The 24896-nt window shown below is 33.4% G+C and overlaps 1 protein-coding gene and 2 long non-coding RNA genes across 3 annotated transcripts; 2 read left to right on the top strand and 1 right to left on the bottom strand.

The window, feature by feature from the left end:
- Nucleotides 1-17492: 17492 nt before the first annotated feature.
- LOC135130418 (uncharacterized) lies at nt 17493-18356 on the top strand. The gene is made up of 3 exons (XR_010280763.1): nt 17493-17693; nt 17744-18133; nt 18181-18356. It is a non-coding gene; the product is annotated as an uncharacterized LOC135130418 (long non-coding RNA).
- A 292-nt stretch (nt 18357-18648) lies between these two features.
- Nucleotides 18649-19548, bottom strand: LOC135129971 (uncharacterized). The gene has a single exon (XM_064057242.1). It carries the CDS (start codon nt 19546-19548, stop codon nt 18649-18651), a length of 900 nt encoding a protein of 299 aa, XP_063913312.1.
- A 1460-nt stretch (nt 19549-21008) lies between these two features.
- LOC135130513 (uncharacterized) lies at nt 21009-21932 on the top strand. The gene is made up of 3 exons (XR_010280801.1): nt 21009-21097; nt 21235-21803; nt 21861-21932. It is a non-coding gene; the product is annotated as an uncharacterized LOC135130513 (long non-coding RNA).
- The last annotated feature ends 2964 nt before the right edge of the window (nt 21933-24896 follow it).

The following is a 24896-nucleotide window of genomic DNA, read 5'->3' as shown; positions in this document are numbered from 1 at the left end:
ATATTATTATTATATATTTTATTTTTAAAATACCGCGTTGGTTACTAGGCCAGAGACTGAATAGAAGACATAAAGCGTTTTGATAAGATGTCCATGGTTTAACACCTAAGGATGCACTTAGCGTGGAGTTGAAGAGGTTCTACTACTGGTGAGATGAATCCCTTCTAAATGTAACACCAGAAGATAGTGAGTTTAGTACGGAAAAGTGGTTGATTTTTTTCAGGTGTTTGAAAGCTGCATGTTGACTTTATAATATTTATAATAGAGGAGCTTTCAAATGATACATGGCCTGTGTGTCGATAAGGATGTAATGGAGGATGTGCTCGATACATTCTGGGCAAAATACCGGCGATTAGATTTATTATTTCATGTAGGTACGTGTAGTAGATGTGAAATAATTTGAAAACAAAATTTCGGGCAAGAAACGACGGTATTAATCTAGAAAATTCATGTGTTAAAAGAGGTGGAAGGTCTGTATTAAAATAATAATCTTGCTCAATAAAATGAGTTTAAATAGAGAATTAGACATGATTAAAAAAAAAAACGTAGAGAAGACGTTGTGTACGAGTTTGTTAGAAGTGCCTAGTTGTTCGATAAAATTAATTAATGAGAATAACATAATTAATGAATTTACTGAGAGAAAAAAAAAGAAACTACTATTTCTCCTCTCCCATGCAAAAGGTTATCCACATCGTAAAACATTTTGTTTGGATATGCAAAAGAATATTGTAATGGCTATGAGGTGTAGACCACCAGAAAACTTTGTCTGAGATAATACATGGATATTCTGCTAAGTTATACGGCTGTAATGTTTCCTTATGCAAAGTACATCGCTCTTGTTACAAAATTATTCAAATAATGGATTAATATAAAACAATTTGTACGTTTTGGGCTGATTTCGGATTTTATTACGCATTTTGTTACGTAAATTTTAAAATGTATATTATACCTTTAATCTTTATACAAAGTAGCAAATTGCTTCTTCGATACTTCTGATTTATGAAATATGTATGAATCATTATAAAGCGTTTGCCGATGTTGATTTTGAGTCGGATTCTCGCAGCGATTTAAGCATCAAGCAGCCCATACTAATTGATTCCATAAATCGAATTACAAAGCAGATCATTACAAGTACGAAAAATAAATGAACTCAACATTTTATTCTAACACGTATTTAAGCGCAAAACAAGCTTGGCTTCATTAGAGGTCGGGTTAATTTCATGGTTTATATTTAGGCTGAGTGGTTTTCAAGCAGTTCCTGCGGTCGACAGGGGAATGAAGATATGGGAGATAATTAAGGGTCAGCGGAAATGCTAATAGATAGAGTCCTGAAGGATGATATTAGCAGTTTAACAAATGATTGTCAGGTGATTTGTATTCCGAGCGGATGGCCGCCGCTCGATTGATCACGGTCAGCGATTGTCGCCGGAGGTGTGAGCCGGGGGCGGCGTCGCGACGCCCTCCACCGGTTGCAGAAGGCACAGAGGCAACTGCAGCAACAATGCCATATTTCACGGTGACCGATGATGTTCAGCAGGATGACAACTTAGTACAGCATTATTGAATTTCCTAACAAATGGCCCAAGTTACGAAAGTTGGCTAAAAAATTCCCCATGACATATTTTCGTTTGGATTTCTGGTCACGTCGTCGAGTATAGGAACGAAATGAAAATTAAGAATCATTATTCTTTTCAGCTTTGTCGGCCGGTTCCTTAATACCTTGCTCCTTCTTAAAACATTCGCGGAGGGGAATAAAAATGCATGACGACAAGGCGCTAGCGTCTCCGTCTTGTTATTGGGCATCGCATCTGCGACTCGCTCGCCGCCTACTTGACTGGAATGAGAATGAGCAACCTGTGCGGCCCTCTTCATGCCTCATCGCCGTCGCCCGACGACATCGATCCCGAACGACACTAAGCCTCACGGCACCGAGGCCGAAACCAACCTCAGACTTCGTGCACTAGGATCTTTTCCAAATTACACACATTTCATTTGAGATTTTACAGAAAGAAAATCGCTCCAGAAAACAAGGCCTGCATATAAATCCTTATTTATTAAAACTATTTCTATATGTCTACAGGGAACTGACATAAAGCCCATTGCTAAACTGCGTGCAATAGGTAAAATTGTATTATTTCAAAATATTGGGGTTATTCCATAAGATTCGGAAATATTTCCGAACAAATAAGGTTCTGATTTTTTTTAGGTTTTACAAAATGTACACCAAAATAACTTCTTCAATTATTTTTAATTGTATTAATTTAATTCTTAAACGTTATTAATGGCCTTTAAAAAAAAAATAAAACTGCTTCGCATTCTATTTTAATGTTCTCTGGAGACTTTGATTTAAATTTTATCAAAGTATGTAATAGTAAGCTGAGGGAACAGTGTGATTAATTATTATTTATTAGATACTCACACCTTTGGAATCTTGTTGTTTTGACATAGCGACATCCTTCCTATTCAATACTATGTTTATGTACTATGGGACAATTATTACTATGACGTCTGTCTGTCGTCTCTGTCGATTGTCGTCAAATTTTCTATGCGTTTCAGGGGTATCGGGTAGATGGTAATAATATTAATAATAATAATAATAATTTATTAGTGCATAAAAACACAACAATTGAAAAGTATATAACATCGTTTAGAAACTCTTCAAAGGTATAGAAAGCCTCTGTGAGCAAATATTGCGTCAAAACAAATGTTTTAAATCTACGCATGCATAGAGTTTGCACATCAGGGGGCAACTTGTTGAAAAATTTTGTTTTTGTTTTGGGACTTGTGAAATTTTATTTTTTTGTCGTAATTTAGAGTTGTACTGCGTATCATGGTCGTGAACATCATGATGAGACAAGTAGTCATTTAATTTTTTTGTATAAAAATAAGACAATGTAGTGTATAAAGTGAGACCAGATTGAGAATTTAGGGCTCAATAAATTTTTCACTGCAACCGTTTTTTTATTCAAGTCCTCCAATAATCCTGACCGTCTTTCACTGAAGTTTGGAAAATCTGTGTTTTATTGGAGCATGACGCCAAACTATTAAACCGAACGTAAATTGACTGACAGCGAGTGAAGTAGGCATTTTTTAAGAAATTCGTAGGAACTTTGCTGCTGAGGTTCCTCAGTAGGAATATATTTTTACAAATAATCTTGGCAGTCATTTATTCATGCCAGTTCCAAGTAAATGGTCATCAATATACAGCCCTAGAAATTTAGCAGTAGTCTCAAAATTGTTGAGGTAATCGTGTTCCTTCAATGAGAACAAGATTTCAAGCCTTTTGGATTTATTTAGTTAGAACCAATCTATTAGCTTCAAACTAAGCTTCCGCTTTTGACTGTGTTTGCTTATGTCAGATAGTTATTGACGTTAGCACCGATGCTAATTATAGTTGTATCATCGGCAAATAATATACCTACTATTTTCCTGCAAATATGAAGGGAACTCATTGATAAAGATCAAAAAGGGGAGTGGCCCAAGGACAGATCCTTGGGACACTCCAATTTTGATTGGAAGGAGTCTGGAAATTGAATCACCTATTTTAACTAACTGATGGCATCCAGAGAGAAAAAAAATATATCAAAAGTTATTTATACAAAACTTACTTCCTCCCTGGAGTACAATAGAACATATTCAGGAAAAATTATACAATTTCATTTTGAGAACTTGATTTTTTTTATGGGAACCCTTATAAGTTATAATAAATACATGTAAGTAATGTTAAAGTAAATGTAAAAAAGCCTGTTATGCAGATATAGTATGTTTCAAATTAGTCGTTACAAACTATGCCCTGTGTAGGTTACACAGGGAACACTTGCTGTTTTGTTAATTTCCACTGGCTCAACGGTGCATTTACTAAGTATTCACACAACATAGAAATAGTTTATTATGACTGACGCTGGCTAGACGAAGAGAAAAGGATTATTAATAATAAGCAAGGGGACTCACTGACAACCTTTTCCAATAATAACGAACCGACGAGGTTTGTCTGTCTTGATCATAGGTAAACTTACACTTAAATATGTGACATTGTCAGTAGCATGATTTAGGTATGTACACTCTCTTTGCCAATTCGTCTCATAGGAAGGCTCCAAAAGTGCCCATAATTAGAACTGTCTTCATCATCAAATATTGATTGTCAAGTAAAAATGTATCAATATGTATTGTTTTTTTTTCGAAACATTGGCTTTTTCCACTTTAAGCCAGAATTTTCTTCAAAGAAACTCTTCTACATTAGGGAACCTAAAATATTACATGGTTGAAGAAAATGATTCAACCACTTTGCTTTCTCACTTTGAAATCTATTCTATTGAAGTCTATTTTTTCTTGGAGTTTCAAAGTAAAAGAAGATGACACACCATATGTTTTAGAAGGCCTTGAAAATATCCCAGAAGGATATCCTCGTTAGTTCCACGAATTCCTTTTGACTTTCTCCGTGAAGTAAAATAAACAAGTTGTTTTTCGTAACAATTACACGAGTTCGGTGGAAGTAAATTTTCCACAACATCATACCAATATATGGTCTTTCATTTCCTCTTAATTAGGAAAAAAATTATACGAAAAAGCAAAGTAAATTCACGACAATATTTTCGACGTATTTACAAACATTGCAAGCATTGTTATATGTAATATTGTTTATTTTTTAAATGTTACTTTTTCATATTTTTTGTTGGCCTTGTAACTCCTAAACAAATGTTGATGGAAACTTCAATAACAGTTCAAAGGATAGAGTTTAAATACTTTTACCTGTACATCAAATTTCAATAATTTCAATAAGTTCTGATAAACCGTTCTGGAACTATTTAGCTGTATCTGTATTTTTTAGCAACCCGTATAAACTTTTAATAGAATAGAGAGTATTTAATTATTGCATCATTTGTTTACTAAATATTTGTGTAGAGCATTTACTGTTGGTGGCATCTCAGAAAGTGTGAAATTGCCAAAAGGTTACTGTCACCCGCTACATTTTCACTTCTATAGTTTGTTAGAGATGCGATAATTAGTGTTGCAAATTTATGAGCAGAGATCCTACAGCAAAACTTCGTAATTAAATAAAGTTGCACTATAAGTGTACCTATATAAATAAAGCTATTTTTTGTAAAAGCAGTTTCAGTTGTTAAGCCTTACACCTTATTGTGTTAGTAAAACTCATTCAATCTGAGTGAAATTTGACCTACCCAGCAATAATTGAACTAACTACTATTGCAGCAAACAATACTTAAAATTGAGTTGCCATAATTCTTGATTAATAATAATTGTTAATATTGTTTTTTCAGCAAACATGATAATAGTGATTGTTGTAATAATAATGCATATAATTAACCACTCCTTATGAGTTATAATGTACATTTAGCTTTCAAACATCGATTTTTTGCAACAACAAACTACTTTCCTCAAATCTGAAGTCAAATATTCAAACAAATACAATCGACCCAGTAGTTCCGGAGATTAGGTATGTGTCTAATAAAAATCGACACAGACGACAGACAGACAGACAGATACACGGAAGCGCGAGACCTACTTGTTTGTATTCTGGGGGCATGAAACATCGAGAAAATAGTAAAGTAGCCAATCGTCCGATAAACCCTATTACAATACTTCCTTAGCTTAGCTTCGGGAAGTAATAATCTAAGAAAAAGCATCCTTCCAAAGTGTAAAACACAAGAACAAATATTAATATGCAGTTTCGTCACGTATAAGGAAATTAAGGGATCTTTCACCTATGTTCAAAGTGTGCTATTGAAGATTTTAGAGGAACATATACATATAAGAGTTTTAAGAAAAATAACAAGAACATTTTAATTTTTTGACGGTAATCTGAATACGAACGTCAGTTAAATTTTATTTAATTTATTATTGCATCTTAAACCAGTGTTGAGTCATTAGATTGAATGCGTAAAAAATGTTGTTTCATGTCGAGAAATTATTTTATCGTAGCAAAAGCTACACAGTATTGCTACTCACGCTTCTTTCCTTTTATGTTGTAGAAAAAATATTTTTTCTATGATCCCCTAAGTAACCGACTGGAGGGAAAGTTATCAATATCCAAGATATTGTGCCTCAGCCTGACACACGTGCGTATTGGAATATCGGATAATTCACATGATGTTTAAAATAATTTAAATAGTTCTTACACGCAACTGAGTGTGTTGAACCAGCACAGAACCAAGTATGGTGTATTGTTTTATTCACGGTTGGCAGCGTATAAAGCCATAAGCAATGCATTTTACATGTGAAATTTTGCTCCGGTATTACCAACACTTTTGCATCACTTGGTTTTAACAAAGTTTGTGGATACCGTACAATTTGTCGCAAAATCTCTAACAAGATATTTTGTTTATTATGAATATTATGATTGTCACTATTTATTACGAATTGACTGTATTATTCCTTCCCTAGTGTAAGTTAAGGAAATAATGTAACAGGGTCCATTCGACGAGTGACTACTTTCATGTTTTCTCGACTTTTCATGACCCCTAAAGTCCGGGAAGTAAAAACTGGTCCAAGGTTATTTACACCCCCTGAAGTACGGTTTTTTCAACTTCTTCGAAAAATTATAAAATTAAAATAACCCTTACGCTTATGTTTTCAACCAAATTATATTTAAGAATTACTAGATTTTGAGGAATTATACTTAACAATCCCTAGTGTAATTTACGCGTTCCCAACAGAAAATTAAGAAGCTGTTGAGGACCAATTGAAACGTTCCGGTTCCCTTCCCTAAGTAACAAGGATCAAGGATGCCTTACACAACTTTATTGTGCATGTTGTTCGGCCTGATTGTTACCTAACCTAGAATTTTGCCTTTTGGTGGTTATTGAATTTTAAATAACTGAAGAAAGATACCATTATTTTACAATATGAGCTTCACCCTCTTTCAACCCGCGGTAAATTCACAATCATAAGTACAGAGTAGTGTACATGCTTACGATGTTTTTTTTGACTGGTTCACTTAGCACTTTGCGTAGAAAACTTGGAGTTTGCAAGAATTTATTTAGTACAAGTAAGCAAATAATTCGCTAAGTATAATTTCTGAAGTATAATTCGATACCGAATGCTTCTGTTTAGTGGCAGTCTTCAAGCTTATGATTACCTATAATTCCTACTAAGTATGTTTAAGTATAAGTGATTGGAAACGAGACTTGAAAGTCGAATATGTATGGATTGCTAAAGTAGAGGTAAACCAGCCAGAGTATAACGAAAAAAATTTGGATATATTAGAGATCGAACCCTGCTTCCTCCAGATACAAAGCTTACTAATGAGCCGTAGCTTATGTTTTGTAAGGTTGATATTATGTACTTTTTTTAATAATAATAAACAAGATCAAAGTAGATTCGTAAACCACAAATACAGGTGTATATTATTTCGTAACATATAAATAATATTAATTACGCAATATAATAAACAGACGTCATCAAATAGTAGATGGCATGATTAGCCAAATTTTGATTCAGTAGTTTCGTACACTAGGGGTTATGAAACTTTGAGAAAACTTCATTCGCTTACGTTCAGGAAGTAAAAAACTTCTTTTTATTGTTCTTGTATAAAACTATTTTTAAATTTTTTGAGAATTTTAGTTTTAACTAACGGAATTTTGCAGATTATATTTTGAATGATTTCTTTAATTTTTCTGATGAAAGTTTTTTCAATGGGATTTTTATGCACGTTCATTAAACGTGAACTAGACAACAGAATAAATCTTGAAATAATGCTCTAACTGATTATGACGTGTTGGACAAAAAAACTGATCATTTTACAAATTGACGTACATTCAAACACGTTAAACCTGTTTTCAATAATATATTAATTAATGTTATTTCTTAAAATATAATAGCGAATAATTTAGGACTGTTACATTTAGTTTAGAGTTCCCTCAAACATATAAGGCGTTTATGACTTCACACCAATTTGACTCCCATTATAATTCAACAGGCCGTCACAACCGGATGTCCTAAACCCGCTCACCGATACCTACCTGAAAAGACCTTTTCTGGTAAAAGCACAGGGCAGGACTGAGTTTTGCATTTACCGACAACTGCGCCTTTCGATTTTTTATTTTAAGTAAAAACAAAGTAACTTTGTACTCAATCATTTTTTATTACAACAAATTAGTTAAAATTTTGACATACACAACTATTTACTTATTAACTACTACTACTGCGTATTTATTGATCGAAATAGTCACTGGCATCATCACTCGACTCTTCTAAATTAACAATTAACGGTTTTATCAACCGTGCCCTGTACTGGTCTTTTCCTGAATTTATTCTTCAAGAAGGCACTGTGTTTTGTAGCTTCTGCTACAAACCGCATTTCTATTTACAAATATATGTTTTCGGACTATCGGCAAAAGTTTTTGCTACAATATTTCGAAAAGTATTTAAAAATAAATTGCTACAAAAATACAAATTAAATGGCCTATTACTATTAATTTTTATTTATTTGTCACTATTTAGTGTAAGATAATAATTTTTAAAAATTTTATTTATCTTTGTATTTTGTATTAAAAAAATTAAGCTTGATAAATCTGTTTTTATAATTTGTAAATAAATTTAGTTGTGTTATTAGTACACTTCTTTTCAATTTTTGGAGGATATGCAACTGCATATCTCTGCATATATTAATAAAGTTACAGCATATTTGCTTAAATGTCATGCATATTACATGATCATATTTCTCAAAATTTTGCTGCATACTTTTCGCTCTCTAGTCATATATTATTTTTAGTATAACAGCAATATGAATGTATCCTCTGGATTTGAAACAAAAAACGGTGATATCGTCAAAATTATTCGATTTATCAAAAAACTTAGTGGACCAGTTTTCTGTGATTGCGATCGTACTTATTAAAGATTTTATGTTTTTTGCTTTCAGTATCTTAAAAATATATTTCAAATGTGCAGAATAATGATTAAATAATTAAGGTACGGAAGAAACGCTAAAAAACAAAATTACTCTTAGTCCGGTCCTTCGCGTCTCGGCCGTCCCTGGCACGTGGCATGGTTTACATTTACTAAGCTTTATGAAGGGTCGGCTGTAAAGTACTTTAAACGTCAAAGCCATAAACGCCTTATAGGTTTGAGGAAACTATACAGGGATACATTCACTTATGTCGATTGCAGGCGGTAGTTGATTTTAAAATTTCAAGTTATTATTGTTACTATTATTTATAAATTTTGTTCCTGATGTTTTGGTAAAACTTGTTAGTACCATAAGATGCAAATAATAATATGTATAAATAAATTGTGCACGGCGTGACGTCACGTGGTTGATGAGCAGAAGACGCTTGGTTTCGGTTCACGGGTTTTTTGAGGAATATTTGTTTCACCGATGAATGTTCATTTGTCGTACGGGAGGTTATAATATGATCGAATTTGGGCATTATTACAGAACCTTCACGTGGTCCATGACCATCGAGATCAGTGTTGTGCAACGACTGTCAATGTGTGAGTGGGGCTTCTAAGGCATCATGTCATTGGACCTTTTTTTAGTGACGCTGAATTGAAACCTCAGAAGTACAACGATATGCTAGCTCTCAATGATTTCTGAGTGAGATTTGAGGAATAATTTCTAAATTCACTTTGACATTTCGATTTTCGATGGCTAATCCACAAATCGGACAGAGTGCTAATTTCAAAATACGATTTTTATTGCCTTTTTACAGTGAATGGGCGCCATGCAACGATTTTAAAAACATACTGGCGCATAGTCCATGTTTACCTCCATAAATGTACGGCTTAATAATAACTTTAAAGTGATCTATGTCCATACTTGTATGCGGCACTGTCTGAAATGGACCATGCGCCAATTGGGTCATTTTACAATACTGCCCTAGCTTACGCGTGTTAACATGGTGAACGCCTCAGCAATATCTACTTCACAAGCGAGGGATTCGGTGTGAATAATTTTAAACATTAAAGGAGATACTACCAAATTTAATGTAAAGCATATTAATTTCCCTTATATTAATACACGCGTTAAAACTATACCTCAATCACTTAGTTTTAAACTTCGTAGCGTCTCCATTATAAAAATATTCTTTTAAGTTTTTTAATGCACTTTGTACTTTTTTACTGGATGGATTTTTGTCGAGTTTAGAGAGTATTTTAAAATATGTCTATTTAAACGTTGACCAAAATTTGTCAGATGACATCACCTCAAAAGTTAGTAAATTTTTATATGAAAAGTGGTATGCTTCTGTATCTTTGATTTATTAATCTACTCCTATTCTTAACCTTAATAACAATGATTTTTGAAACAAAAACCTAAATTTTACAAACAAATTGCTCTTAAAATCACAGGAAGGCCTCAACGTTAATGTGACTATGGGGAATCGCTAATCACAATTTATCTGTTTCCCTCCCATCTCTAACTTGATGACATCACCTTAAAATTTTGCTAGATAAATACAATCAGAAACTTGAAAAGTAGTATATTTTTTGAACTGCATGCGAAGATTTTTGTAAAAAAATCAAAATTGTCGATTAAAATTTTACATTTTGGCTCAAAAAGATCGTTTTCCAAAATTCATCCAGCTTTCGCCATCAAAGTTTTGATGTGTGCTAAGTAAATCCTTTTAAAATACTGAAATAAAGTGCATCTATATAACATAACCCATAGTAAGGATTCCGAAAGTAAGCTAATACACACTGAATAGGCTCAATCGGGTGAATGGCTAATTTCATGCTTTCTGGACGTTTCATGATCATGACTCCTAAACTATCAAAAAATAGGTCTCCGTTATCGTCTGTCTGTCGTCTCCGAAAGAACTGGAACGCATTCTTTGTCTGTACTTTAACAGCTTACCTACAGTGGCAGACAAAACGTAACGACAAAGTAAATTATCAACAATAGCTTACACTGGATTTGTCAAAATTTTGAAGCTTTAGCCAGTACATTCGAGTGTCAAAGCAGATTGATACAAGTGACAGACAATAATGATTTGAATATTAACTTCCATAAAAGTGACACTTATAATTATAATGATGTTAACCTGAATTTTTACCACATTGAGTTGTGGCTAAATCCACATCTGTCTATTGCTTACAATATACGAATCTCCTGAAAATTTTGACAGAAATGGTGTTAAGATTCGTCTGCGAGTTTACCTTAAAAGAATTTGGAACAACATTTTTGAAAGGCAAACTATTTAACCAATGCTGGATTTATAATGTGATGTGCGGTGTAAAATATGAGAGATACTAGACTAGAAATGAAATATGCAATATGCAAAATAAGAAATGCGATGTGCAAAATAGTAAATGAGATGTGCGAAAGGAAATATGAGTACGAAATGAGAAATGAGAAATACGGAATGAATTGTTTTGATTTAAAAATGATGGATGCGCCGGCCAAATTGAATTTGTTGCCACTTTGTAAAGAAAAGTGTTGCCTTAATGAGATTTTTCTTTATTAATTCTGGTAATTATTGAAGCAAGTGAACATATTCTTATTGAGTTTGAGATCAAATTTTACTCTTTACTTCCTGAGCGTAAGCTAAGGAAGTATTGTAATCGGGTCCATCGGCCTGGTTTCATATTTTCTCGATGGATCATGAATCCTAGAGTACGAAAAAATGAGTATTCCGTTTCCGTCTATCTGTCTGCCTGTCTACGCAACCTCATGATAAAGTGACAATAATGCATTTCAAATAATCTTTTAATCTCACCGATCCTGAAAATTTCACTAAAAATGAATAACCCTTTTGATTGTACATCGTAAAATAATTTATTACGTTATATTTGCGATAACGTAAAGTAAAGGTAAGTAAAGGTAAGACATGAAATCACAAGTAAAGTGTCACCTTTCGCAATCAATTACAAAATCAAAAACACAATACAGAACATTATGTAAGTCATTTTTCTCTTCGAGATAAAATTTGCAAATAGTCCATTATTATTTAAGACAACTTGTGTAATTAAGCCACTTAATGTTTTTGAAAGAACCATATATGAATGTTGGAAAAAGTTAATTCTATCAGATGTAAGAGCGTAAAGCTGTGCATATTTGAAGTTACAATTTCAGAGTAATCGATTACACAAGTTCAGGAATTGTCCGTAATAGACACAAAAATCGACCATATACGTTTTTTACTATTTTGTTAGGTGTAAAACAGTAGGAAAACTAAAATCGAACGTATTACAGATTTCGTTAGCTACCTCTCTTGAAATAAAATTTTATAAACAGAATTTAACTTGCACCGTTCTTTCTTTATTTGAACATGTTTTAATTACTGAGTTTATAATTGCAAAATACAAAAAATATTTGTAAAATTTCTGTAGCAAAGACGATGAAATTTAATTATTGTTGTTTAGTTAGTCCCATTTGTGTCGTACACACTATTCTGCGTAGGAACAGAGACAACTTTGCTAATTCAACTGACAGAGTGTTGTGAGGTCACGCAATTAAATCCATCAAATCCTTGGCCAAACCGCAGTGTAAGGCCTAGTTAGTTAAAGACACAACATAGTATTCTAGTTTTTGTGGTTGTTCTGGGCAAGCGGTTAACTATTTCTTTATATAAAATAGTAGGGTTGGTTAAATTTACATCTCACGCAATGTATTTTCACATCTTGTTCATGATAAAACCCGTGTCATTGACAGTATAAAATCATGTTTTCCAAATTAATATTTTGTGAATAAAATTTCGATAAACAGAGATAATTGTAAACTGCATATCTAATTTCCATTTACTGTGATAATACTCTCCATATTGTTTTCAATAATTATTTTGTTTTTTAAAATTTACACTAAATATATGTTACAAGTGGTGTAGAAATGATTCTCGCATTTATTTTGTATTATCAAATATCGTTTAAATTCAACAAAAATGTGCTACAGTTTCGCTGTTTATGTGCGTGAATTGTGCATGCCCCATCAAAATAAATAAAAAAGTGTGTTGGTGCATATTTGGATTTAATATGTATTTGAGTATGGAAACGACATATATGAATGTAAAACAATATATTTATATATTCTTCCTCCTCGAGAGTAACCAAGGGAAATATACTAACAGGGTAATTTTGATGAACGTCTAATTTCATGTTTTCTCTACGTTTCACAATGCGAAAAAGTCAGCCTCTCATTTCTGTCTGTATTCTGTCTGTGTTCTATTGTAGGCGATTTTATAGATCTCCGAAACTATTGCACTCATTATTGTTTATCTCAAGAATCAATTTTTATATTTTATGTAAGAAATAAGAACTGTTCCAAATTCTTTAATAAACATTGTTTATTTTAAAAGCTACCTATTTAATTTCCTTGGAATTCATAACACGGAGTATCGTAGAGTAGTTTTTTTATTACATATATTAAAATAACAGTATATTTTGCAACAAGAAGTGAAAGTCATACTTTTTTCGTGAGTTGAGTATTGTTTCACGAGTCGCGCAGCGACGAGTGTAACACACTCAACGAACGAAAAAATTGACTTTCAGTTCGAGTCGCAAATGCTATTTTTTCTACGACAAAAAACATACCTAACTACATATAAATTTCAGGAAATTTTATTTTGTAATATATTGAAAATTACAGTTATAATAATTATGTACAACACCTGCTGCTTTAGCATTATTTTCTTTTTTATTAATTATTGATGAAGGCACATTGTCTTCAAGTGCATGTGATGCAGGAGGAACCTCTGCTTCTGTTATTTCTGTCTCCTTAGGTGACAACGAACCCTCAATAGGTGGTAAACTTCCGATATTTTCTTTGCTAATCTGTAATGAATCAAAACTTTTTTTCCCTCTATTAATTTTGTTAGTAATCGAATCTTCGATGTATTGTTCAGCTACAGAACTCGATTTCCATCCGCCGTGCTGCTTTATTTCAGTCATGTTAGCACCCGTGTTTGCAAGAAGTGTCGTGGAAGATCTCCTTAGAGAATGGCCAGTATATAACTGTGAATCTGGTAATTTGAGGAATTTAGCAATTTCTTTTGGAACAGATGCAAATTTATTAATTCCAATAACTTGTCGGGTGCACTTGTTGTGTTGGTAATTCAAAAAAAATCTACGAGTCGTATTGTCTATTCCTTGTGGACGAAGATTGATGTATCTCTTGCAGATTTTATAATGGGTATTAACAATTGTAAATGAACGAGGTAAATTTGTTTTTGTCTTTGGAATAGTCACAAATAAAGCGCTTCCTAAATCTTGAACATCTTGAATTTCTAAATCTTTTAATTCATGTGAACGACAGGCCCCACAGATCTCAAATATTAGAGCAACCTTCAAATAGTCTAGTATGAAACATTATAAAACACAACCTCAACTCAACTTACCTTCGTGAACAAGAATTTTTCATCATTTGCTTTATCGATAAACAACTGAATTTGTTCCGAATTCAATACTTTTGCCTTTTTAGATTTGAAACCCGTCGACTTCCTTTTTAGAAAAGTTTTTAATTTGAGGTATTTAGAAATATCAACATCATGTTTCAGACTTATTACACTTCGTAACATGGAATACATGCTCCATAATGTGGAGGGCTTCAGACTGTTTGACAATGTACCGAAATAAGCCATCAAGACATTTTCGGAAAAAGATGTCACTCGGTTGTCCTTCCGCCAAGTTATAAATTTTTCGTATACAAACTGATATCTCTGTTGGGATTTTTGTGGTAAGATATCATTGGAAGCGGATGTTGCTGCTTGTATCACACAAGGTGGTGTGGAACTACGCGATTCTTCTGAATCAGACATGGCTTTTCTTTTTCAATAAATTAGGAACACAATTTGAAACCTAATATGTCATTACGAAATAGAACAATCACGTAGAATAAACAATATGACTACTTGACTAGCGCTACTGGTTGCTTAGACGTATGCAGATCTTGCTGCGTCAAACATTTTTGTTTAATTTTTATTCAAATTTATTAATCAGTTTTAATCAATTTACTTTCAATTTAAATAGGTAGTCATATTTCATTTCTTAACAGTTGATCAAATTAAAAAAAAAGATACTTAAATTTTCAGTGGATTTAAACTTTAAATTTTCACTTTTCACATAGCAGTCCATGGTTACTTTCGCTTCTAGAATGAATAAGTATTTTCACTTCTGGAAGTGAAAATTATGTTTTCGTTAAGGGTAACCGATGGGAAAAAGTCTACTTTCATATATAGGAGTAGAAAAAAATATTTATTCTTACGCAAAATTAATACATGAATTATTATTGAAAAATGCGCCCTAACATGTGTGCTGAATTTATTATGCTTCGGTGGAGGAAGTCCTGTCTAACTAACTTTAGTTCAATTTTTTTCGTCTCTGTCTATTATTAAATTGATTAAAATTCTTGGTAAACTTTGCAAAATATCCGACAGCCATATGGTTTGAATGCTCTAATGGTTTGGAGGGGAATCCTAATGTCTTTTGGAATCCGTTTACGTCGTATTGATACTTTGTTCAAATAAGAAAAAAACGAGAACATTTACGAGAAACTTCGTAGCAACAATATAATATTGTTTTTGCATTAATACACACCACGCTTAAGTTTATAAATGAAATATAAAAAGGAGAAGAAAAATATGTACGGATATTTTATCACTCATTTCACATAACTACGGACCAATTTCAAGTTATTGCGTTAATGCAAATTTGCGACTGTTGTTGGGTCATAGACTATTTGACTGATATTACTAGATAGCAGATTCAATTTGTGGACACACAAAGCCAGTTTGAAATTAGTTCTAAACCGACAAATTAATTCTATGGATAAAGAAAACGGCTAGTTTTACTTTAAGTTAACTAAAATAAATAATTAATATCAAACAATTAAATATTAATAAAAAAATAATAATTTAAGTGGTTTAGTTTTTGTCATAAAAATTTCTTCGACAAGAAATCGTGGGATTAAATTTATTTTTAAAATCTAGAATTTACAGGTTATTAATATCTCTAATTGAGCAATTATTAGTGAAATGCTAGGATCCTGAAACAGCAAGAAAAACTAATTTTTTGAGAACTAATAATACACTAATTTCATTCGAATATTTCTAATACACTAGACTACAATTAAACACATTATCATGGTATTAAATATCTTCAAATATAAAACCCAACGTAAAGGGATTATGACGACCTGCATCATATTCATTTACTTAAATAGTTTCAGAACTTTGGGTTCTACCTATAATAATTAAATAAAATAAAACCGTAAATTTTATTTCTATAAAACGGAATCTTAAATGTATAATATTGTGATACTGTAAACATCTACATACGTAACATTATTACTGACTAACCAATCATATGCAAACTGTGTTATGCTTTAACTGTTAATGTATTGTGAGCGATCGTTGTAGTGAATGCGCCGGGATGTATCGGGTGTTCAATTTGAAAAAGTCATCAAATTTTTTGTAAAATTTAATCGATGACAGCTCAGAATAGTACAACCTAATTTCATTTTTCGTATAATAAAATTAACACTTTTTATTAACTCTGTCAAATGTGAATTATAAAGTCGGGACCATTAGTATAAAACCACTCCCTAGTGTAAATTTTCAAAATTTGTTGAGTGTAAGTTGAATTAATGGGTTTTGGTGAGATTTTTGGGGGAAATCTTCTGTTAGGTTATGATGCTGTCAATAATTTGTCAAATAGGGACTTGTAAAACAGTAAAATGATAAAGAGTATCCAAATATCTGCTGATCAGCACAGGTGGTTACCACTTACGCAAATACAAAATTACCGAGGACTTCTGTATAAAAACAAGGAAACAGTCAAAAAGTTGAATAAATTAACGTATGTAAGTATGCCAAGAACTTTGAGAAACGTACCCAAATCCAATTTCTACGATATTCATGTTGAGTTAACAGTGACTGGAAAATACTTGTATATTATAGGCCAAGGTAGTGAAGTAAACAGTATATATGTCTCTTCTCTATGGTGAAGATAATCATTATATAGACTGAACGCAGATTAGAGCACGAGACGTGAAGCGTCAAGGATTATTGTAAGCGTGAGGTCTATATATCTTCAGTCTTCACTACCGTGGCGTGGGTATATGCTATTTTTTTTTCACTAGTAGCGCACCACAAAACACATTTGAAAAATTTTCGATTTATTAAAAGGAACATTACATCACTAACATCATCAAACTAGGTTTTGATATTTTCCGTCATTATTTTTCGACGTTTGAAAAGTTTTGGTTTCATGTTGGTTTGTAGATGATCAGGTTTGTAAATTAAAATTGTCAATTAATTTGTTATTTTTTCAGGAAATATATCAAGCTGTGAACTATGTACCCCTCTAGAGATACTGTTCCTCGTGAAAATGATTTAAAAAATCTGGTAATAATCGCCAATTTTCGTTTGTTAAGGCGTTACATAACCTCAATCTTTATAGACCGTTAACATTAACTTCACTTCCATTAGCCAAATTTAATTACCATTATGGAGAAAAATGAATGTATTACTCACAGACAAAGCATGATAGCGGTGCATCTCTACGCTACTAGTGAAAAAAAATTAATTATACGCTTGTAGGTGCGTAGGTATTTCGATTCAGGTCAGACAACAAACAATACTCAATTCCCACCATATATCAAATAAAGGAAATTTACTTGTATATCCTGCCACGCTGACTGTTTAAATTTAAGATGGTTTTCTTTACTTGATGAAAAAAGTGTTCGAGTGACAAAACGTGGCAAACCAATTTTTCTGTACTTTTTGTACTTATGGATTTTCCAAATGGTAAAATTTTATACATATCTGATAACTAGTCATCATTAGTTTTTTTTCAGTCTCTCAAAAGTTTGAATCCTTCGAAAAAGAGCATTAAAAATGCTTGCAGTTAAATATTTATTTGCAAACACAACTGCTAAATCTGTTTACAATTATTAAAAAATGTTTCGACTTCAAATAGGACAGCTACATGGAAAAGAAGACAGTGAAACTCATACATAGAAAAATGCCCCATGGAAACTAAAATTCAAAATTTGTAGTACACACTTGAATATAGCTGTGGTTAAATCAAAAACTTTGTTTCAGAGGACAGGTGTGTGTAAGACATCTTTCTTTGAATTGCTTAATTGTGCTTCATAGTATATGATTTGTACAGCAAAAGGTTTTTATTACAAAATCTCTAACACACGAAACAGCAATACAGTTTTATGAGGAAAAAATACAAAATTGTGAGTAGTTTTGAGAGTCAAGGCTCTATTTACATTATGCATTTTAGGCAGATGCTTATAATAAGATAAGTGACTTCATAACTTCCACTTGACAGTAGAATTAGAACAGATCCAATATAATACAATGCAGGCATAAGATGTGCATGTCCATGCAAATGAACATTTAAAAACAAATTGGAAGAGAAATAATAAGAAAGGTGGACTCATAACTTAAGAGCAGCGTTTGAACAAAGTTAATATTATCACAATGAACTTACTACTGTGTATATTTTATGCAGATAAGAATACAAACGACAGAAATGAGAGAGAGACACCAGTGTTATTGGAACAAATTTATTATAGCAATATGATAAAAACCTACTGTGGGATATTCATGCAGAGAAACAAGAAAGGACTAGTGAAATCTAATTTATCATTCTCAGTGATTACTTTAAAACGTAAAAAAAAACAATACAATACAGTGCAATTGTATAGAGATTAATAAATTTCCCGTTCTATATAGATTACCAAAACAGTTAATCAACAAATTCTACTGTAAGAAGCTCCACATCACTCTGATTTTCAGATTCTGTTGTTTCTAACAAACAAATCATTTGCTCATCCTTGCATACTATTTTTCTTTCATCTTCTTCTTCACTACATTCAAGATTCTCATCCTCCAAGGAAATATCGTCTGTAGATTCTGATCTAAAGCTTATAATTGATTCATCATCAGAATCTGCGAGTGATATAATTATCGGTGGTATATCTTGCACGCTTTCATTCCCCATCAATCGCACCCTGTCTTCGTTAATTATTTGTTCACAATGTTTAACACTATTTAGCCACATTTCGGGAGTATATTTAGACAGTGCTTTTTTCCATAAATTAGCAACTTTTAATTTTCCTGAAGGCTGTTCAAGAATATGCTTGTTGTCATATTGTTTACAAAAACCCCATACCATTTCAATGGGGTTGTACTGACAATGGTATGGGGGAAGTCGTAATACTTGTATGCCATTTTTGGATAGCAACTCGTCAATTAAGTACTTTTTTCGGGAAAGAATATTAGGTTTTATTATTTCATACAATTGCTTTTTCGTTAAATTACTATCAAAGGGAATTTCGTTTTGATGCAACCAAAGTTGTAATTTTGACTTTTTCCAAGAAAAATTGGGGAGCTGTTCAGCATGGACTGAATGATACGGCGCGTTATCCATAATAACAACCACTTTGCCGCTCATCTGTTTGACATTTGGAATTAGTTGTTGCTCAGTCCATTGCTTAAACAGGTCCCCAGTCATCGTCTTGTGATAATCTCTGCTATCTACTTTGCTATCCAAAAATAAATCGCATCCTTCGAGAAAACCAAATTTGCCCCCGGCGTGAAGTATTGTGAATCGCTTTCCTTCATTCATGCAAACTTTCTCTGGCATACCCCTTCTATCACCTTCAAACACCCACCTTCTTACAGCAGAACCATGTTCATAGATCCACGTTTCATTGAGAAAAACGAACGTTACATTCTGATCTACCAGTTGCAAATATTGCCTTAAAAATTTAATTTTTTGGGATTGAAGTCTAGGTCCCTCAATTAAAATTTTTCGGTTATTCACTTTCTTGTACCTGTACCCCATTGATTTTAAAATGCGTTTCAGTGTTGTTAAACTTGCTGTGTGTTCTAATTCAGTTCTTGCAAATTGAAATAAATCCCTTGCGGTGAAATATTCATTCTTTTTATTTCTTTGGTAGATATGTAGGCTCAGTTCTTCTTTAAATAGGAAATCAGTGTGAAATCGACATCTTGGTTTTCTGCCCGTTTGGGGATCAAAAATAGGAACGCCGGCATTATTTTGGGAAATTATGGTTCGGATCTGACTTCTTGAGCACTATAAAGGATAAGGAATAATGACAAATTAACGGTTGTGATTGTCGGGTACATAGGACAGAATATCTGAAAGCCGCTGCTTATTCAAAAGGAGTACTGTACCGAAAATATGGTTGCGACTTTCTCTTCCAATTGTCGAATTGACAAAGTGGGACCGAGCTCACCAATTTCTCGGTAACATTTTACCACAGCAGTCTTCATTTTTTCCGACAGCAAAGTTCTTTTATGTCGGGAAGGCATAATATAGCTCTAAAAAAGCACGACTCGAACTTTTCGAAAATTATTGTTGCGCCTGTCAACTAGCTGTTAACGCGAAGCGTCATGCGCGCTGTCGTTACCAACCGCATTGATCATAAAATACTAAACGGCAGTGCTGCCAACTTTACTTTTTATCAGATGGTTTTATAGTAACGGTCCCGACTGTACTCAACAGTATTTTCTTCGCTGTTTTGTTCTATCAAAAAACAAAGCCAACTTAACGACTTTTTCAACTGAATATCCGTTATGTCTCTGATCTTAAATCCACTTAAAAAACTGAATCTACTCTTTTGTAAACCATTTTTAAATGAAATAAAATAACATTGACATCAAACGGATGCAGAAACATAACAAAAACTTGCGTCTCACTGCCCACAACGCTCGTGCCTAGTGAATGAAATTTATATTTTATTTTATATCAAATTTATATTTTTGTTTTTTATACAGGGTGTCCCAGAATTCGCGCCATTCCCGTGAATGACATGTTCCCTGTCCCGAACTGTGCCGTAATTCGCAAAAAGAATTGTCCAGGCTTTAACCGTGTGAGAACTGGAAGGCCATTAAGTTGACCAATAGAGAGGCTGCTTTTATATCCGAACGTTTCTATGTTCAAAGTTACCTATGCCAAGAACAAAAAATCGGGTAATACTAAAGTTGAATGAATTTTTTTCCGAATCCCCCTCCGTCAACAAAAGGAAACAGAAGTGTGGTTATAAATTTAATCGTTTTGACAATTGTTTGTCATAAACTGTCACGAAGTTCATCACTGACCTGAAGAGATGCTTCTGCGCCAAAGATGACTGATTAATGTACACAGAGACATCAAGGTTTACTTTAAGGTAAGTAGCATGGGACAGAAGTTATTTCTGCTGCCATTCTAGTTAAATTGTGTTTAACTGGGCTGTACATGTTATAAGAGAAGCTGTTTCATTTCATCGTAGGCAAAAAATAATACATTTATTACTATTCTACATAGAGTAGCTACCGAAGAGCAGGTATTAGAAGTCATTTTCTTAGAGCCCCGTGAATAATCGTCGGCACCCAGACCAACATGTGTTTCACCGATTGTTACATCGAGCAAGAGAAGATGGATCTTTTCAACCTAATCGGAAAGGCCGTGCTGGAGCTCCACGGAATGTACGTGTAGGTGCTGAAGAGCAAGTGTTAGAAAACATGGAAGCGGATCCTAGGAGAAGTGTCCTCTACGTAGCGCAAATGAGTGGATGCCCAAGATCGACCACTCATCGTATCCTTCAAGAGAGAAGACTGTATCCTTACCATTACACGAGAGTGCAGCATCTGCGACCAACCGACTACCCGCGACGAGTACATTTTGCTCAATGGTTACTGCGACAAAATGAACTAAATCCTGATTTTTCACGGCGCATTCTTTTCAACGACGAATGCTCATTTTCCCGAGAAGGAATGTTTAATGCACACAATTGGCAATTCTGGGCACACGAAAATCCACATCTCACTAGGGTGACAGCATATCAGGAGCGATTTACTATTAATCTATGGGCTGGAATCATTGGTACTACTGTGGTAAAAATTTTAATGCATTGATAAAATTATCACTAAACTCCGTTCCTGTTTTTTTAGGTGGGGCCGTTTGTGTTACCTGATCGCCTTAATGGGGAGGCATATGCTAATTTTCTACGACTAGAGCTTCCGGTGTTGTTGGAAGACGTTCCTTTGAATGTACGGCGGAATATGTGGTTTCAGCACGACGACGCTCCTCCACATAATTCGATACTTGTACGGCGAACATTGAAAAGAGTATCCTCATAGGTGGATTGGGCGTAGCAGTACTAACATCTGGCCTCCTAGATCTCCAGACCTTTCTCCTTTGGACTTTTTTTTTGGAATCAAATTAAAAATTACGTATATACTCGTAGAAAACCCCTAGATACGTTAGAAGAACTGGAAGAGAGACTGCACGAAACCTACGCTACAGTTACTCCTGAGATGTTAAATAATACACAACACAACATAATTCGACGAGCTAGAACTTGCATTGAAGTTAATGGTGGTCATTTTGAGCACATTGTTTAATACTCGTAACGTTACAGTACAACGATTCCAGCCCATAGATTAATAGTATTGCTCTTGATATGCTCTCAAGTTAGCGAAATGTGGATTTTCGTTTGCCCAGAAGTGCTAATTGTGCGCATTAAATATTCTTTTTCGGGAAAATCAACATTCGTCGGCGAAAAGAATATGCCGTGAAAAATCAGGATTTATTAGTTCATTTTGTCGCAGTAACCATTTAGCAACATGCACCCGTCGCGCAGTCGGCTCGTCGCAGATGCTGCACTTTCGTCAATAGTAAATAAATTAACATCATTTCCAAATATTCTTTATACTAGTATGAATAAGACATCAATAACTTAGTGGTATTGGTACTGATTTGTTTATAGTTTGTATTGTTCTTAAAAAAAATGCAACTAAACGATTTTTGTTATAATTTTTATTCGTATCTTTTCAATCTCTAGAAAGTACTCACAACTTTAAAGAAACTGTTTTAAATCATCATGTGCAGCATCAATATTATTCTTGAATAAGTCTCAGTTTTCAGTATCTCCCCCGCATGATTGACACCACAGCAGATACCTATGATCTTAACACACCAGAGAAGTGGAGTCTCGTCTCTTTTTTCGTTGCTTAGATTAGGTATCAGCAACTAAGCTGTTCAGTAAAAATTGATACTGTTTATTGAAAATCATAAGCACCGATTAATCAAAGGCGATATTTATGTTTTAGTACACTTAATAACGTTCTTTGAATGGACATGTGGTACTCTTTTTTAGAAATAACGATAAACTTAATATCAGGCATATGATGCATAGTGAATTCTGAAAATGTACTGATTTTCGTTAAAAAGAACAACACATTATTCACGGGGCTCTAAGAAAATGACTTCTAATACCTGCTCTTTGGTATCTACACTATGTAGAATAGTAATAAATGTATTATTTGCCTACGATGAAATGAAACAGCTTCTCTTATGACATGTACAGCCCAGTTAAACACAATTTAACTAGAATGGCAGCAGAAATAACTTCTGTCCCATGCTACTTGCCTCAAAGTAAACCTTGACGTCTCTGTGTACATTAATCAGGCATCTTTGGCGCAGAAGCATCTCTTCAGGTCAGTGATGAACTTCGTGACAGTTTATGACAAACAATTGTCAAAATGATTAAATTTATAACCACACTTCTGTTTCCTTTTGTTGACGGAGGGGGATTCGGAAAAAATTCATTCAACTTTAGTATTACCCGATTTTTTGTTCTTGGCATAGGTAACGTTGAACATAGAAACGTTCGAATATAAAAGCAGCCTCTCTATTGGTCAACTTAATCGCCTTCCAGTTCTCACACGGTTAAAGCCTGGACAATTCTTTTTGCGAATTACGGCACAGTTCGGGACAGGGAACATGTCATTCACGGGAATGGCGCGAATTCTGGGACACCCTGTATAGTGTTTCAATATTTTATATGAGCAAACAATAGACTGATAGATAAATTAGACTTAAAAATGTGGACAAAACGTAATATTAACACAAAACAATATAACTACATTCCATATGAGTTACATGGTAGGCTTCAAAATAGCAAGCATTATTATACCTTATTTTATTAACAATTAAATGACTTTTAAAGTGTTTATTGTTTCATACGCTGACGTTCATATCTCAGAACTGCTGATATTGCATAATCATACGATTTCAATAAAGTACAGTGAAAAAAAAAGTCCTCAAGTTGACCCTACAATAGCAAGCCATATTTCTCTTTTTTATTACTCACGACATGAATGAGAAAGACAGTTAAAAATCCAGCACCAACTAGAGTTTTAGTAATTGCACGTTATTTAAATTATAGCATTGTGGATTGGTTCAAGTAGTTATCAGTTTATGAGACTATTAGTATGTTTACCTTTGCAGCATGGAATATTGAAAAAACTTATGCATCTAATAAATTTTGCAAACAAATGCTGTGTAAATTATGTTATATTAATATCACAAATCTGGATAATGTCTAAAATGTATTGCTGCAATGGTGCAATACGTATTTGCATCGATTCGTTGAATGTATATTATACCGTTTCTACCACTAATTTAAGAGTAACAAACGAATTATATAGCACGCAATCATATCTACACTTACACTAAAAGTGCATGCAAGTAATGGAACTTAGAATGTTATACAATTTACTTGAAAAATAGATTCACTAACTTATACAAAAGTTAGAAATTGTTGTATGATGACAATAAAGGTGTATGCACTTAATTTCCATAAAAAAGCAGCCAGTCGCCCGATGGACTCGATTACAGTACTTTCTTAGCTTAAGCTCTGGAAGTAGAAATGGAAATTTGATTTCGTACAATAAAAATTAAATTGATTAAAGATTGTATTTCAGTGATCTGACAGGGTCTACTGTGAGTCTGAGTTCTGGGGTCTGCCTAGGGTCCTTTTCACTACTAGTATATACTTATGTGATGTTTACAAAAAAAAACCTAACGTTTTAAACAGTTGGTTAAATTTCACGAAGATAACATATAATAGAGACTTTTCTTTAACATAAATTTTTAGTTTCATAGAACAAGTTAAACATGTAGCTAATTTCTAAAGTCAACTT

This window comes from Zophobas morio, unplaced genomic scaffold (assembly GCF_036711695.1).
Source record: "Zophobas morio isolate AGI-343-1 ecotype UQ-CSIRO unplaced genomic scaffold, CSIRO_AGI_Zmor_V1 ptg000017l, whole genome shotgun sequence".
In the NCBI taxonomy this organism is placed as follows: Eukaryota; Metazoa; Arthropoda; class Insecta; order Coleoptera; family Tenebrionidae; genus Zophobas; species Zophobas morio.
This window is presented reverse-complemented; position numbering and strand designations above follow the sequence as displayed.

Excerpts from the sequence above, each read along its gene's own strand:
- LOC135129971 (XM_064057242.1), bottom strand. The coding sequence starts at position 19,548 with ATGCCAGAGAAAGTTTGCATGAATGAAGGAAAGCGATTCACAATACTT.